We start from the raw sequence: 17,384 nt of genomic DNA, 5'->3' as shown, positions 1-17,384 counted from the left end.
CCTATTTATTTATTTTTAAAATGGATGTCTGCACTATTGTGTATATTATCTTTTTCAGTTTAAACATTTCAATGTTCGGTGGTATTCGAGAAGTTTATTGTTCCCCCAACAAAGAAAGAGAAGGGAAGTAATGTTTAATTTATTATATGTAACCATATAAACAGAATTTGTGCAACCAGTACACTTAATTTCTAGGTGAGATTTTGGCAGGTTCAGAATCCACCCATGATCCAGGAGTAGTCTAGTTGAGAGGGCAATGTTCTCAAACAGCTGTTCTCTGGACGGTGCCTTTATCAGAAGATATTCCATGTATGGAACTATGTTCACTCCTGTCTGCGGAGCAACATCATCATCTCTGCCATCACTTTGGTGAACACCCTCGGAGACCAAATGACAGTGCCTGAAACTGGTAGTGACAGTCCTGCAGTGCAAACCGTAGATAAGCCTGATGAGGCGGCCAGATCGGAATGTGTAGGTATGCATCCTTGACATCCAGAGACTCTAGGAATTCCCCCTCCCCCAGACCTGAGATTACCGCTCTCAATGACTCCATCTTGAATTTGAACACTCGTAAGAACAGGTTCAATGACTTGAGGTTCAGAATCGGTCTTATCGAACCGTCCGGTTTTGGTACTACAAACAAGCTGGAATAGTAACCCTCGTTTTGTAGATGAGGTGTAAGCGGAACAATGACCTGGGTCTGTAACAGTTTTTGAATGGTGTTGTGTAAGTTTACTCTCGCCTCTTGTGAAAACTGGTAAGCCTGATTTGAAGTATCTGTGAGGTGGGAGCTCCTGGAACTCCAGTCTGTAGCCCTGGGATATAAGGTCTATGACCCAGGTATCCTGGCACAATCCGGTCCAGATGTGTCTGAAGAATTTTAGCCGGGCTCCCACCCTTCTGTCTTCCAGGCATCGCAGTCCACCGTCATACGGAAGGATTTGAGGAAGCAGAGTCTGAGCCCTGTTCCTGTGAACCAGCAGTCACTGGTTTGCATGTTTTTCCTCTAGCACCTCTGGTGGCGGTAGAAGAACCTCTGGCCTTGCCCCTAAACTTGGCAGTCCGAAAGGACTGTAGATTAGGTCCTGAGTAGGCCTTCCTAGCTGTCATAGCTGCAGAAGCTAGTTATGTGGACTTACCCGCAGTAGCTCAGGAGATCTATTTGTCGAGTTCATCCCCAAATAAGGCCTCTCCTGTGAAAGGTAGGCCTTCCACTCCTTTCCTGGAGTCCGCATCAGCCAGCCACTGACTTAGCCATAATCCTCTGCATGCTGACACTGCCATAGCTGTAGTGCGTGCATTAAGCAAACCTATTTCTTTTATGGCTTCCACCATAAAATTTGCAGAATCTTGTATATATGTAGGAGCAAAACAATTCCCTCTTGAGGTAAGGTGTCTAACCCCTCAAATTACCTGATCATTTAGCAATGGCTCTTGTAATCCACCCACATGCTATAGTAGGTCTCTGAGCCACCCCGGCAGCACTGTACAAAGATTTTAGTGTAGTCTCAATTTTGCAATCAGCCACATCTTTTAGGGAGGCTGCACAGGGGCAGGTAAGACAATTTTACGTGAGAGCCTGGAGACTGACGCATCACTATCGGTGGATTTTCACTTTTTTTCCCTATCCTCAGGAGGAAAAGATAACAACCACCTAGGGGTTTTTAAATTTCTTATCTGGATTAACCCACGGGTCTTCAAAAAGGGTATTTAGTTCCTTTGACACAGGAAAAGTGGCTGAGGATTTTTTTTTTTAATATTAAAGTAAGATTCCTCACTCTCCTCTGTCACCTTTTATAAGGGATATTTAGAATTTCTCTGATAGCATCTATGAAATCCTCTACACCCTGGGACAGAGTACCCTCCCCTACCTCTGTGTCCACCTCACCTTCCTCCATTTCTGACCCTTCATTATCAGAGTCAGAATGCAGGATATGGGCCAAAGTACGTTTTTGCAGACAAATGGTAGGGAACTGAGATGCTGGTCTGGTTACTGAGTCCTTTTTCATAAACTCATCCATAGATTGCCTTAAGTATTTTGTCTCTTTCTCATTACGAGATAATTTTGTAGAAATGGTGGAAATCATTCCCTTAATGGAGTCCAGCCATGCTTGTTCTGCCCTACTAGCCTGGAAAGGGATACTACACTGAGTACACACTAGTGAACCCCCTGGAGAAGAGACACACTATGCCTTACATGACACACACTCTCTGCCTGACATACTGCAGTAGTGACAGTGCACACACAGGAAAAGGTTAAAAGCACAATTAACCCACAAAGCGTCCTTCCAGAGAGAGACAGAGAGAGTATGGAACCAGCACACGGGGCCCTTATTGCTAATGCTAAGCTAGCCGGGTTGCAGACTAAGTACCTAGATTAGGGACCTAGGGGGTGATTCAGACCCGATCGCCAGCTGCATTTTTTCACAGCGGTGCGATCGGGTCTAAACAGCGCATGAGTGTAGCCCGCAGTGCACAGGCGCGTCGGCTGCTGGCGATGGCTGTCGCAGGGCAGCGATGAATCTAACAAAGAAAGTGATCGCACAGGCGATCGCAAGAAGATTGACGGGCAGAAGGCGCTCGTGGGCGGCAACTCACCGTTTTCTGGGAGTGTCCGGAAAAACGCAGGCGTGCCCAGCCGTTTCGGAGGAGGATTCCTGACGTCACCACCTGTCCGGATCGTCGCAGCGGCTGAGTAAGTCCTGGCTGTGCAGAAACTGCACAAACTTTTGTTTGTGCAGCCGACTGCACAGCCGATCGCACCCCTGCAAAGTGCTTACCCCCTCCCCTGTAGGCGGCGATTACCTGGTCGCATCAGTGCAAAAAATAACCTGCGTGCGACCAGGTCTGAATTAGGCCCTTAGTACACTAGAAACCGGTTCCCCCTGCTATAACCCCCTAGTATCGCTGAGGTAAACTGGAGGCTTTCCGGAGGAGCTGCGCGTCCCTGACAGTCAGCATCTGTGTCAGCTGCAGTAGGGAAAATGGCATTGGTGAGCTGCTGGATCCACTCATAGTGAAGCCCCACCCCTTCAGTGGTGCACTGTTTTCCCGCTTTTCTTATACTGGCTTATGTGTCTGTGTGCATAAAATGGAGACATTCCCCTTTTATGGCCATAGTGCCAGTCTGGGTACTGTGTACACTGCAGTGTACTTAGTCAGGAGACTTAGTCCGCCCTGTGTAGAAGCCGCGTGTCTCCGTACCCTCATGCTTAGTACTCACCACTCTTCATTCTTCTGGCTCTGTTAGGGGTGGCGGCGTGCTTCGGGAATGAAAATAACAAACTTTTAAAATGAAATGTGGAAAACACTTCAGGAGCTTCCAGAGATGTGACAGGCTCCTCCGGGCACATTTTCTAAACTGAGTCTGGTTGGAGGGGCATAGAGGATGGAGCCAGCACACGCAATCAAACTTTTATAGAGGCCATGGCTCCTAGTGGACCCGTCTATACCCCATGGTACTAAATGGATTCCCAGTATCCCCTAGGATGCAAGAGAAATACAGTTTTGGCTTTGTGTTCTGATTAGCACCTGAAAAGACTTACATAGACATTTAATTACAGTGTGTTAGAGTAAAGAAAGAGGATATATGTGTACATGTATGTGTGTGTATGTGTGTATATATATATATAGAGCACTGTTAAATATTCACCACTGTCAACCACCGATTGAATTTCTGCTGGAACTGTTAGAGTTGACCCTTACCTGTAATTATTTTAAATTTGGTGACCGGTACTACCTCCAAACGTCTGGGACCGCGATGGGAAGTAACATAGCCCCGGCGTACGCCAATCTCTATATGGAGGAATACGAACAACAATTTATACTCCGGGCGTTTGGTGGTAGTATCGGTTATTACAAGCGGTTCATAGATGATGTATTTCTTCTGTGGTTTGATGATAAGGCAGCCTTGGAGGACATGGTTGTGCAACTCAATCAGTTAGACACACCAATTCGCTTTACCATGGAATGTAATTCTAGCAGTATTAATTTTTTGGACGTGACTATATTTACCACTGATAGGGGTTATGGATTTAAACTGTACAGGAAGATCACTGATCGCAATACACTACTCCATTATGGCAGCTATCACCCGAAACCACTTAAGGAGAGTCTACCCATTTCCCAATTCATCAGAGTTATGCGTAACAACTCGGATATCCAGATTCGTGAAGAACAATTAGTGGAGATGCAACATCGGTTCCTCGAGAGGGGATATCACCCTGATGTGGTGGAGAAATGTCTACATAAAGCTGAAACCCGCTTTAAGGGCGGTAAGAAATCTGTAAATAAGCTGGAGAAACCATTTGTGTTTCTAACAACTTATGACACGGGTAGTTTCGCCACAAGAACTGCCATAAAACAGAATTGGGGGATTGTGGCGACTGACAATACCCTCAAAGATGTATTACCAAAACAACCATTAATAGCCTATAGACGTGGACCAAACCTACGCAATATGCTGATGCGACCGGATCAATCAGTGGTGAAAGAAGTGGAGGGATGGCTACCCCCTAAGAAGCTTGGGTGCTATAAATGCCCTAATTGTACTACCTGTAGGGGGATGCTAACAGGTAATTCCTTCCCGCACCCACAGAATGGAAAACGGATCCCTATACAACATCGTTTGACATGCACGTCCGACTTTGTAATTTACATACTGACATGCCCATGTTCACTTGTATATGTGGGCAAAACTATAAGGTCCTTCCGGGAACGGATCTCTAATCATCGCTCGAATATCAGACAAGCATTGAAAACGGGCGGGTCTGACAAACCAGTCGCTCGACACTTTGTGCAATTCAAACATCAACTAACAGCTTTGCGCTATATGGTGATAGACAGAGTACCACCACTATCCAGGGGCGGCGATCGAGCAAAGATACTCTTACGCCGGGAAGCCTTCTGGATCTACAGATTGGAGACTGTTTTTCCCAAGGGTCTCAATGACTCAGTACACCTTAGCATTTTTCTATAAACTGGTCACAGCATATGTTTTGGTAACTCCACTTATTAATTTATTTTTCATTTTTCTCCTTATTTTTACTTTTTCATTTTTTTCATATTTGTCTATGGTGTATTGCGCACAGTGATTCTTCCTGTTACTTGATCCATATACTATGCTTGTTTAAAAGATTGTTACTATTATCGCTATTATTGCTAAAGGTAATGTGAGAAGGGCAGGATACTAAATGTGTCATCACTTAACCTTACGTTAGTCAGATACATTTCTCACTTAACGTGATCATAGATGATTGATGACCTGATTATGTTTAGTCAAATTTATTAGTCTCCTTTGATTTATATAAATGACACAATGCTGCTAATGTATGTACTCCGAACTTGTGGGTCATCTGACGCGTCTATATGTATTATGGGGTTACTATGGGGATGATTTGCCTTTATGACGCCGTATGTATTATACACGTGACTTTACACGTGTTTGCGTTCCATCTCGGCCGAGCGGTCACTTCCGCTTCCGCTGGCGTGCGTGTCACGAGCGGTAATGGAATACAGCACGGCTGGGTAAGTTGAATATGTTTTGGCATTACATGGAACGGATTTTAAAATGATAATTGGTGGGAGCTTTTCTATTGGCATAATCTCTACTAGATAGTAGTTTATTTTAACATATGGTGTGGTGCACGAGCACTCCGGGTTTTATGTTTAACTCTTTGATCATTACTGTGACTATATAAGGGTGAACTATGTATGTATCATTTGAACCTTGAAAATGGCCCAGTAAGGACCGAAACGTCGGTGTGACTATGATGTCTGTGCTACATTAAAACCCTGCTTAACTACATGAATCGTCTGGTGAGTGCACTCTTTCCATGATTATATGCATTCAAGGGACCAATAGGGTGCATACCCCTAGTCTCATGAACATTGAGTGACACCCCAGCAAGTGTTGAATTTGGAGAGTGCCAACAATCTGTGACTCTTTTTATATATATATATATATATATATATATATATATATATATATATATATTTTGATTGATGTTATGTTTGATTTTGATGGTGTTAGCAGGCAACACTTTCTGTATTCTGTTGCACACAACGCATTGTCGTCGGACCATTTGCTGAGATCTGCTTGCATATTGAAGCGTGCATGGCCAGCATTAGAATCCTGCTGTGAAAGGGGAATGTACTTTGTTTTCTGCTGCGGGGTACACTGGGCTCCACAAGGATAGACATTGGGGTGTAGAATAGGATCTTGATCCGAGGCACCAACAGGCTCAAAGCTTTGTCTGTTCCCAGAATGCACAGCGCCACCTCCTCTATAACCCCGCCTCCCTGCACAGGAGCTCAGTTTTGTAGTTGGTGCTGCAATAAGCAGGCACATAACAGAGGGGCTGCTCCAGGCAGCCCTAAGAAGACCTTTTTTTGAAGTAAAAAGTGAAGACTTCAAGGGTAGCAGCGGTGGTAAATGTCAGAAGACATTCACTGCTGCAGCTCCAGCTCTCCCCAGCGGCGCTGTACACTCCCGAGCCCTGGTTGCCGGGTAACTACAGCAGGAGGCTCCGTTTTTTTTCACGTCAGGCACACACGATGGGGGCTCTCCGGGATCGCGTGGCCGCGCTTCGGGAGGTGGTAAGTGGGTCCCGCTTGCAGGACCCGGTCTTTATCACGATCCGGCACGGTCAGTGGGAGGCGGGCCGCGCGCGCTCGCGGTGGACGCTGTGGCAGTACAGGCGATCCCACTAGATCACCAGGGCATGGGTGCAGGTCAGGTTTTCTCTCTAAACCATTTTTCAGTAGCCCACAGTACCCCGTGGTTTTGCCAGCAGGGGGATAAGGATTAGACCTGAAGCCCCTCCCCCAGCCCCAGGGCACCATTTCCCGCAAATGTTCCCGCCCTGGAGCTGCATATCTGTCTCTCCCTCACTCCCTGTCAATGTCTGGGCGCTATTATCTCTCAGCTTCACTGTTCCTGGGACTGCTTGGGAAAATCCTCCCGTGTAAAGCCACCTGGTTGTCAGTGCTGTGACTTTACATGACACTTAAGTATTCTACCTGCCTTTTTAGACAGTGCTAGTTAAGAAAGAGTGCATTTAGTCAGGGTTTTCTAGTACAATTACCCTGTGATATACATCCAGTTCATACTGTGTAGTGTTAGATCTATTGACTATATAGCTATATATATATATATATCAGCTAGTCCAGTGCAGTATTATTGTTAGTAATAACCTCTGCATTGTACAAACTGTGACTATATGTGTGTGCATTAGATAGCTGAGTGGTGTCCATTTCGTGTCTTTCACTCAACTTGCTATCCCTATATTCTATAACCTGAGGGGGCTTGGTGCGTCAGGTTTTATATTGATATAGGATTTTCACAAAGATATACTGTATTACGTATTTTTCTCTGTGATTTAGTCACCATATCTCTCCTTTATCTCTGCTAGTGCTGACTGCACTGCACAGGAGTTTGGGTAAGAGGTATTGTGCTGCTGCCAATTGTACTGTGTTACCTGATACTGCAAGTTATGTCTGCTTCTGAGGGTAACAGTTCTGGGGCTGAACACACTGCCGGTGTTGCTGAAGCCATAGATCCCTATGAGGAGAATATAGCAGCTGTGGGCTCTGGTTCTGGGGGCTCCTTGCCCCCCAGTGGGACTGTGGCAACGGAGGTACATAATGACCCACCGTGGGCCGCTTTTTCCACGCTTCTACATACGCTAGTTAATAAACTAACACCCCCTATGGGACCCCCTATGCCGGTACAACCGTATGTGGTCCCTGCAGCTAACCCGCCGTGGGCGGATGATTTATCTGCCCAATTGAAGTTGAACCAGTCCCTGACTACTAAAAAGTCTGACCATCGCTCGCCTAAGTCCAAGGGGTCCTCTAAGCGAGCGCTTGTCTCCTCACAATCCACTGCTGTCACTTACACCTCGTCTGATGAAGACGGCACTTACACTGACCCCACAGGTTGATGGGGAGGGTAGTTCACATGTGGATGTTCCTGATCTTTTGGAGGCTATTAAGTTAATTCTACAGATTACGGATGATCCCGAGCCATCCGTCCCTCCTAAGAAACCAGATAGGTTCAAGCGTCAGAAGGTGGTTAAACAAGTTTAACCTCACTCTGACCACCTAGTGGATATACGTCAGGAACCCTGGCAAAACCCGGGTACGAAGTTTGTGCCTCAAAAGAAGATGCTGGCTCGCTATCTCCTTGCACCAGAGCTGTCTAAGAATTGGGAAACTCCTCCTCCAGTAGACTCACATGTGGCTAGGATGGTGGTTTCCTCAGCTCTACCTGTCACTACCGTCACATCTCTAAAGGAGCCTATGGATAAACGTGTGGAGGGTTGTCTGAAAGCGATTTACAGCCTCACGGGTGCTGCACAAAGGCCCACTATTGCAGCAACATGGGCTGCAGAGGCTATTGAAGCATGGGCCTTGGAGTTAGAAGCTGAAATCTCTTCTGACAATGCTAGACAATGCTTGTCATATATTGTCACAGCTTCTCGCTATATTAAAGAGGTGGCTTCTGATGCCGGTATCCTAGCAGCTAAGGCCTCTACTACGTCAGTCCTGGCTCGCCGGATATTGTGGCTGAAATCCTGGTCTGTGGATCTGGACTCTAGAAAAACCCTGGAGGTACTCCCTTTCAAGGGAGATATTCTGTTTGGGGAGGACTTACATAAGATAGTGGCTGACTTGGCTACTGCCAAAACTGCCTGTCTGCCAAGTACCGCTCCTTCTGTGTCGAAGGCTAAAGGTACTTCCTTTCGCCCCTTTCGTCCTTCAGGTAAAGCAAAAGGTCAGGCGTACAACAAGCAGGCCCGCACTTTCAAACCTGGTAAGCCAAAGCCCAAAAGAGCCTGGGCGGCCCATCAGCCAGCTTCCAAGGCCGATAAGCCTGCCGCATGACGGGGCGGGCCTCCCCCTGGGGGATCCCAGGGTGGGGGGCCGGCTTCTAGGGTATACCCAGGAATGGTTGAAGACCACTTCAGATGCCTGGGTACGGGAAGTCGTCACTCGAGGTTACGCTATAGCCTTCAAAAACCAACCCCCTCATCGATTTTGCCAGACAGACGTCCCGTTGGACCAGACAAAGGCAAACACTCTGCATTCGGTGGTACAGACCCTCCTGAATACAGGAGTCGTAGTACAGGTGCCTCTTGCGCAGAGGGGCCGGGGGTACTATTCTCCGCTGTTTCTAGTCTCTAAACAGAAAGGGTCCTCCTGGCCCATTCTCAACCTCAAGGCATTGATCAGGTTTGTGAAGGTTTCCAAGTTCCGTATGGAAACCCTTCGCTCTATAGTTCTGGCCTTGGAACCTGGGGACTACATGGTCTCCCTGGACATACAGGATGCTTACCTGCATATTCCTATAGCAGCGTCACATCAGCAATACCTGAGGTTTGCTATTGGCAACCTCCATTACCAGTTTCGGGCATTACCTTTTGGTTTAACAACGGCTCCGCGAGTCTTCACCAAAGTCATGGCGGTGATGACGGTGGTACTCCGCCGTCAAGGGGTCAGGATACTGCTGTATCTGGACGACTTGTTAATCCTGGCAAATTCCCCAGAACTTCTCCTACGTCATCTAGATATGACGGTCCAGTTTCTACAAGCCCACGGGTGGCTCATCAACTGGAAGAAATCCTCCCTGATGCCTGCTCAGAGCATGGTGCATCAGGGAGCGCTATTGGACACTCACAACCAGAGGTTGTTCTTGTGTCAGGAGAAAGTCCTGAAGCTTCAGGACAGGATTCGTTGCTTCCTTTCTCGTCCGCAAGTGTCGATACATTCGGCGATGCAAGTGCTGGGCCTCATGGAATCAGCATTCGACGTGGTGGAGTATGCTCAATTCCATTCTCGCCCCCTCCAGAGGCTGATTCTAGCCAAGTGGAACGGCCTGCCTCACCGGATCAGGTCTCAAATAATCTAATTGACTCCGCAGGTCCATCTGTCGCTGCTCTGGTGGCTCCAGGACCAACAATTGTGCAGGGGCTGTCCCTTCTGGATATCCAACTGGGTCCTGTTGACGACAGATGCCAGTCTAAGAGGTTGGGGCGCGGTGCTGGAGCAACACTCCCTTCAGGGTCGGTGGACCAAGGAGGAGTCCCTCCTCTCAATCAACATTCTAGAATTGCGGGCGGTCTTCAATGCATTGAACCTGGCCCAGCATTTAATTCAGAACCGTCCTGTTCAAGTGCAGTCGGACAACGCCACCACAGTGGCTTACATAAATCATCAAGGCGGCACTCAAAGCCGTCTGGCAATGAAGGAAGTCTCACGGATTCTACATTGGGCGGAATGCCATCTACCGTCCATATCGGCAATCTTCATGCCGGGAGTCCTGAATTGGGAAGCGGACTTTCTCAGTCGTCAGGACGTACATGCCGGCGAGTGGGGCCTCCATCCAGAAGTGTTTCAACTCCTAGTGGAAAAGTGGGGTCTTCCAGACGTAGATCTGATGGCGTCTCAACACAATCACAAGGTTCCGGTCTTCGGAGCAAGGACAAGGGATCCTCAAGTAGCATTCGTGGCTGCGATGGCGGTGCCGTGGAGGTTTCGGCTGCCATACGTGTTCCCTCCGGTGTCACTCCTGCCCAGGGTAATTCAGAAGTTCAAGCAAGAAAAAGTAATTCTGCTTCTCATAGCTCCAGCGTGGCCCAGACGGCACTGGTTCTCAGACCTGCAAGGCCTATCGTCAGAGCGTCCAATTCTACTTCCACAACGCCCAGACCTCCTCGTTCAGGGCCCCTGTGTCTACCAGGACCTAGCCCGGCTGTCTTTGACGGCGTGGCTCTTGAAGCTTCCGTCTTAAGGGCTAGAGGGTTTTCAGAGGCGGTCATTCAAACTATGTTGCGGGCCCGGAAACCGGCTTCTGCTCTGATTTACTATAGAGTCTGGCATTCTTACTTTGTTTGGTACGCTTCTAACGATTATGACGCTTCCAAGTTTAGTACGGCCAAGTTGTTGGCTTTTCTTCAGCAGGGCCTGTACTTAGGCCTGCGTTTGGCCTCCTTCAAGGTTCATATTTCTGCCTTGTCGGTGTGGTTTCAGAGAAAAATTGCGACCTTACCTGATGTGCATACCTTTCCTCAGGGTGTGTTGCGTATCCAACCTCCGTATGTCCCGCCTGTGGCTCCTTGGGACTTGTCGGTGGTTTTGAAGGCGTTACAAGAGTCTCCGTTTGAACCTCTTGTTTCAGCTGATCTTAAGTGGCTTTCCCTTAAGGTGGTGTTTCTGCTGGCTATTGCTTCAGCTAGAAGAGTGTCGGATTTGGGAGCCTTGTCCTGTAGTTCCCCATATCTGATATTTCACCGTGACCGGGCGGTTCTGAGGACTCGTCCCTGATATTTACCTAAGGTGGTCTCCTCGTTCCACCTTAACCAGGAGATTGTGGTTCCGTCACTTGTTTCTCCTGATCTGCCTCCCAAAGAGCGGTCTTTGGATGTGGTACGGGCTCTCTGTATCTATGTGAAGAGAACTGCTTCTATTAGGAAATCTGATTCTCTCTTTGTGCTGTTTGGATTTCACAAACGGGGCTGGCCTGCTCACAAGCAAACTTTGTCAGATGGATTAGAATGGTGATTGCACATGCTTATGTGAGGGCTGGTCGGTCGGCTCCTGCTCACATTACGGCCCATTCTACTCGGTCTGTTGGACCTTCTTGGGCGGCCCGCCGTGGTGCGACCCTTGAACAATTGTGCAAGGCGGCTACGTGGTCCTCAGTGAACACGTTCATAAGGTTCTATGCCTTCGATACTGCCACTTCCCAGGATGCTTCCTTTGGACGCCGGGTTCTTGTGCCCGCTACAGTGCATCCCCTCCCATAAGGATCTGCTTTAGGACATCCCCAATGTCTATCCTTGTGGAGCCCAGTGTACCCCGCAGCAGAAAACGAGATTTATGGTAAGAACTTACCTTTGTTAAATCTCTTTCTGCGAGGTACACTGGGCTCCACAAGGCGCCCACCCTGACACACTTAGCTTCTTTGGGTTGGTATGGCATTAGCCGCTGACACTTCTCCTGTCGTGAGAGTGTGGTGTATGTGGCTACTAACCGTTGTCGTCTCTTTTCCTGCTACGGCATTGGGCTGGTTAACTAAAAACTGAGCTCCTGTGCAGGGAGGCGGGGTTATAGAGGAGGCGGCGCTGTGCATTCTGGGAACAGTCAAAGCTTTGAGCCTGTTGGTGCCTCGGATCAAGATCCTACTCTACACCCCAATGTCTATCCTTGTGGAGCCCAATGTACCTCGCAGAAAGAGATTTAACAAAGATAAGTTCTTACCATAAATCTCGTTTTATGGGTGAATTGGAAATTTAAAGTGGCCTTGGTTAAAAAAATAAAAATAAATCCTGGAAGTTGCCCCATGTAGGCAGTATCAAATCAACTGTAGGTAAGGCCCAACATGACAGACCTTTAGCCCTAGACACATTACAATACAATGAACATTCCACAGTTTTCTACAGAGTACATCAAGTACCCCAGTGACTTCCACAGAGTACATTGAGCATCCCAATGACCGCAATACAATGCATCTAGGATCCCAGTGACTGCCACCAGGGATACCAAAACCACTTGTCTCAAGTGGATTAGGCTAGCATACTTTTCTACACAGGGTGGGGCTCTAGCCTGACTTACCTGGTGGGTCTACTCTTGGGATATCATGGAACCTGTGACCTACTTTATTACATATTGAAATTCCATCGCCTTCTACTCCTATTTTCTCCTAACCAGAATGGTGAGTCAACAGAAAAAAATGATCTTACAATTGCCAACCTTTTCATGTGTTGATACATCCTGTGTTGACCATTTCATTGTCAAACTTTTTCTCATGACGACCAATTATGGTCGACGTAATGACTGTCGACCATAACTAGGTCGACCCATTGAGCCATAACCGTTTATCCGGACAATTTCAAACATTCTTTCCAATAAGCAGGGAGATGAACTCTGTCTTTGTATTGCCAGGGGTGGATTTTTTTCTGTTTCTCAACATATGTAACTAATTTCAACATTATTCATTTGTCTTTAAGAATGCCATACTTGTTTTTACAAGAAGTCTTTTACTAAGATGCTATAGAACTTTCCGTAATTGTAAAAGGTAACAGACTCAAGAATCAATTGATATAATTTTATTTTCACAAAGGTGGGCATGGCTTATTTAGTAATAAAATGAAAGTACTTGGAACACGAGTTAGCCAGTTGTGATATAAATTAGCTTCTATTATCAAATAGAAAATCAGGTAGAAATATGACCAGCAGTAAGAAAAGTATTGGTTATATGCTATCAAAGTGTATTTTGATTCGCTTTCCCATAGGCAAAGGTGAATTTAATGACTATATCGGATGCCAAAACCACACGTCTCAAGTGGATTGGGCTAGCGTACCTGTCTACACAGGGTGGGGCTCTGGCCTGGCTTACCTGGTGGGTTTACTCTTGGGATATCATGGAACCTGTGACATACTTCATTACATATGGAAGTGCCATCGCCTTCTACTCCTATTTTCTACTAACCAGAGTGGTAAGTCAACAGAGAAAACTGATCTTACAAGTCTTGGATAAAATGCAGACCATAGTTAATTACAGTATTAGGCAGGAAAGCCTGCAATGAATATGTAATGTGTTTGTTAGTGCACTAAAAGGCTGCCCAGAATCATTCTGTATTGAAAATAATCGCATTATACAGCAAGTTGCTTTTCTAGCAATAAAGCCTCAGAAGGAAAGGACAACTACACTTTGAATACAAGTTTCTTTACTCAAGAGCTACTAATCACATTCACAAATATGTGAATATCTGCAGTGCTCTTCAGTATGGCTGTAGACAGTAGGGTTGATGTCAGATCAGTAACTAGACATTTATGCTCACTGGGCGAGAGAGAGCATCGGCAGCCCCCTACCCTTCCACAGCAAGGTAATGAGTGGATCTGCATTGACTTGATTGGTTTTGGAATTTATACTTGAAATGTAGGAGATTTAGATCAATAAAATACTGTATGTAGTCATATAAATATATCCCTGATTCTAATCTAATGGTAAACTTTATATAATGTTTCAAAGAGCTTCTATTAAACATCTTGAAAGGAATGTTTAGACATACAGATTTGCCCTCCCTCATCGAAGCTGCAGTTAAACAGCCCATCTAGTCGCGCCTAGTCGTACGTGCGTTTACTAATGCTCAGTGTATTTTTTGGGATTTTCCCCTGAAAATGTGTCTTATTTGCATCGCTATGAGAATAAGACGCACAATCAGACTATGCTGAATAAAATTAGATCAGCATGACTATATTCTGTGTTCAACTGCACCTGTATCTGCATACGAAATGCTATGTTACAGCTGATTAAAATATGCAGCATGCATATATTCTGTGTGGGACTGCGCCTGTATCTGCATTAAGTTAGTGTTTTCCAGGAATAACATATCACTTATAGTACCTCCGGGTTTATCTCCGCACTTCCTGTAGTTCCGGAGTAGTGGATGTTTACTCGCAGCCCCATAAATGTGCAAGTCCGGGCTGCGAGGGGCATGAGTTGTACTTCTGGCAGCAGAGTGAAAACCTGTATGCTATGACAAGTTGCACCCTTTGAGGGCAATAGAATTGACCCCTTAAAATGTTGTAAAATCTTGTATGGGTTGATTTGTAATGACATCTTGAATATTTAGACCAGTAACCTATATATTTGCCTCTGTTGCAGGACTATGTTTATCCAGATGTTAGAGACCGCCAGTTCCTACATATCTTCTACAAAAGAGCCAAGAAGCATCACTTTGATGTGGAGAAGTACAATAAATTGAGAAATGAGGTTACAGAGGTATTGCCAACCTGAACTTCCCTTCTCTTTGTTGTGCTAGCTTATTTGTTCTACAGTATATTTGCGTTGCAAGAAAACCAAACTACATAAAGCTGCTGCTGAGTAGTAGTGATACATTGGAACTATCATGTGGTCTTTATACATTAGAACTACTTTACGCTGAAGGTTGCACCAAGCCAGATTATCCTGATATAGTTTACAGTAAGTGGCCGGTCACATACGGTTGTATACCATTGGAAGTAGGATAGACCTATAACAGTTTTCTAGCATGGTGTCACACAGGCAATTTCCATCTGCAAATCTGCTAGCAGTCAGACTGCTCAAAACTCTAGTGGTCGTAGATCTCAAATAGCATTTTGCTGAGACACTGAAGTAATTTAGAAATGCTTATTCCCTGGTACATGGGAGGGATTAGGCTCTGATGATGCTACATGCAGCATATTCTGGGTTAAATCCTTTTGATGTGAGTTGAACCAGCAAGGACTTGCATATGCCAGCAGAGAGCGAGCAAGCTCCATGAATGCTACTGTAGCACTTGTATAGCTGGAAAAGCACCAGTGTGTCCCTACCATAAAGACAATGTGATAGAACTTAATAATCAGCAGGTCGACTGTAGTTGAAGAACCAGTTATGCCAGTGCAATCTATTGCTTTGTTGGGTTCCCAGTAGAGATGAGCGCCTGAAATTTTTCGGGTTTTGGTTTTGGGTTCGGTTCCGCGGCCGTGTTTTGGGTTCGACCGCGTTTTGGCAAAACCTCACCGAATTTTTTTTGTCGGATTCGGGTGTGTTTTGGATTCGGGTGTTTTTTTCAAAAAACCCTAAAAAACAGCTTAAATCATAGAATTTGGGGGTCATTTTGATCCCATATTATTATTAACCTCAAAAACCATAATTTCCACTCATTTTCAGTCTATTCTGAATACCTCACACCTCACAATATTATTTTTAGTCCTAAAATTTGCACCGAGGTCGCTGGATGACTAAGCTAAGCGACCCTAGTGGCCGACACAAACACCTGGCCCATCTAGGAGTGTCACTGCAGTGTCACGCAGGATGGCCCTTCCAAAAAACACTCCCCAAACAGCACATGACGCAAAGAAAAAAAGAGGCGCAATGAGGTAGCTGTGTGAGTAAGATTAGCGACCCTAGTGGCCGACACAAACACCGGGCCCATCTAGGAGTGGCACTGCAGTGTCACGCAGGATGTCCCTTCCAAAAAACCCTCCCCAAACAGCACATGACGCAAAGAAAAATAAAAGAAAAAAGAGGTGCAAGATGGAATTGTCCTTGGGCCCTCCCACCCACCCTTATGTTGTATAAACAGGACATGCACACTTTAACCAACCCATCATTTCAGTGACAGGGTCTGCCACACGACTGTGACTGATATGATGGGTTGGTTTGGACCCCCACCAAAAAAGAAGCAATTAATCTCTCCTTGCACAAACTGGCTCTACAGAGGCAAGATGTCCACCTCATCATCATCCTCCGATATATCACCGTGTACATCCCCCTCCTCACAGATTATCAATTCGTCCCCACTGGAATCCACCATCTCAGCTCCCTGTGTACTTTGTGGAGGCAATTGCTGCTGGTCAATGTCTCCGCGGAGGAATTGATTATAATTCATTTTAATGAACATCATCTTCTCCACATTTCCTGGATGTAACCTCGTACGCCGATTGCTGACAAGGTGAGCGGCGGCACTAAACACTCTTTCGGAGTACACACTTGTGGGAGGGCAACTTAGGTAGAATAAAGCCAGTTTGTGCAAGGGCCTCCAAATTGCCTCTTTTTCCTGCCAGTATAAGTACGGACTGTGTGACGTGCCTACTTGGATGCGGTCACTCATATAATCCTCCACCATTCTTTCAATGTTGAGAGAATCATATGCAGTGACAGTAGACGACATGTCCGTAATCGTTGTCAGGTCCTTCAGTCCGGACCAGATGTCAGCATCAGCAGTCGCTCCAGACTGCCCTGCATCACCGCCAGCGGGTGGGCTCGGAATTCTGAGCCTTTTCCTCGCACCCTCAGTTGCGGGAGAATGTGAAGGAGGAGATGTTGACAGGTCGCGTTCCGCTTGACTTGACAATTTTGTCACCAGCAGGTCTTTGCACCCCAGCAGACTTGTGTCTGCCGGAAAGAGAGATCCAAGGTAGGTTTTAAATCTAGGATCGAGCACGGTGGCCAGAATGTAGTGCTCTGATTTCAACAGATTGACCACCCGTGAATCCTTGATAAGCGAATTAAGGGCTGCATCCACAAGTCCCACATGCCTAGCGGAATCGCTCCCTTTTAGCTCCTTCTTCAATGCCTCCAGCTTCTTCTGCAAAAGCCTGATGAGGGGAATGACCTGACTCAGGCTGGCAGTGTCTGAACTGACTTCACGTGTGGCAAGTTCAAAGGGCATCAGAACCTTGCACAACGTTGAAATCATTCTCCACTGCACTTGAGACAGGTGCATTCAACCTCCTATATCGTGCTCAATTGTATAGGCTTGAATGGCCTTTTGCTGCTCCTCCAACCTCTGAAGCATATAGAGGGTTGAATTCCACCTCGTTACCACTTCTTGCTTCAGATGATGGCAGGGCAG

The 17,384-nt window shown here is 46.3% G+C and overlaps 1 protein-coding gene across 2 annotated transcripts in view; it reads left to right on the top strand.

Moving 5' to 3' along the window:
- MCUB (mitochondrial calcium uniporter dominant negative subunit beta) overlaps positions 1–17,384 on the top strand; it is a 241,811-nt gene that overhangs the window by 205,971 nt on the left and 18,456 nt on the right. For both annotated transcript variants that reach the window (XM_063918979.1, XM_063918970.1), the window contains exons 6-7: positions 13,296–13,499; positions 14,672–14,788. In XM_063918979.1, coding sequence (XP_063775049.1) covers positions 13,296–13,499; positions 14,672–14,788 — 321 coding nt within the window. The remainder of the gene's footprint in view (positions 1–13,295; positions 13,500–14,671; positions 14,789–17,384) is intronic.

This window comes from Pseudophryne corroboree, chromosome 1 (genome assembly GCF_028390025.1).
Source record: "Pseudophryne corroboree isolate aPseCor3 chromosome 1, aPseCor3.hap2, whole genome shotgun sequence".
In the NCBI taxonomy this organism is placed as follows: domain Eukaryota; kingdom Metazoa; phylum Chordata; class Amphibia; order Anura; family Myobatrachidae; genus Pseudophryne; species Pseudophryne corroboree.
Note: the sequence above shows the minus strand (reverse complement) of the source record. Positions and strands in the feature narration are given on the sequence as shown.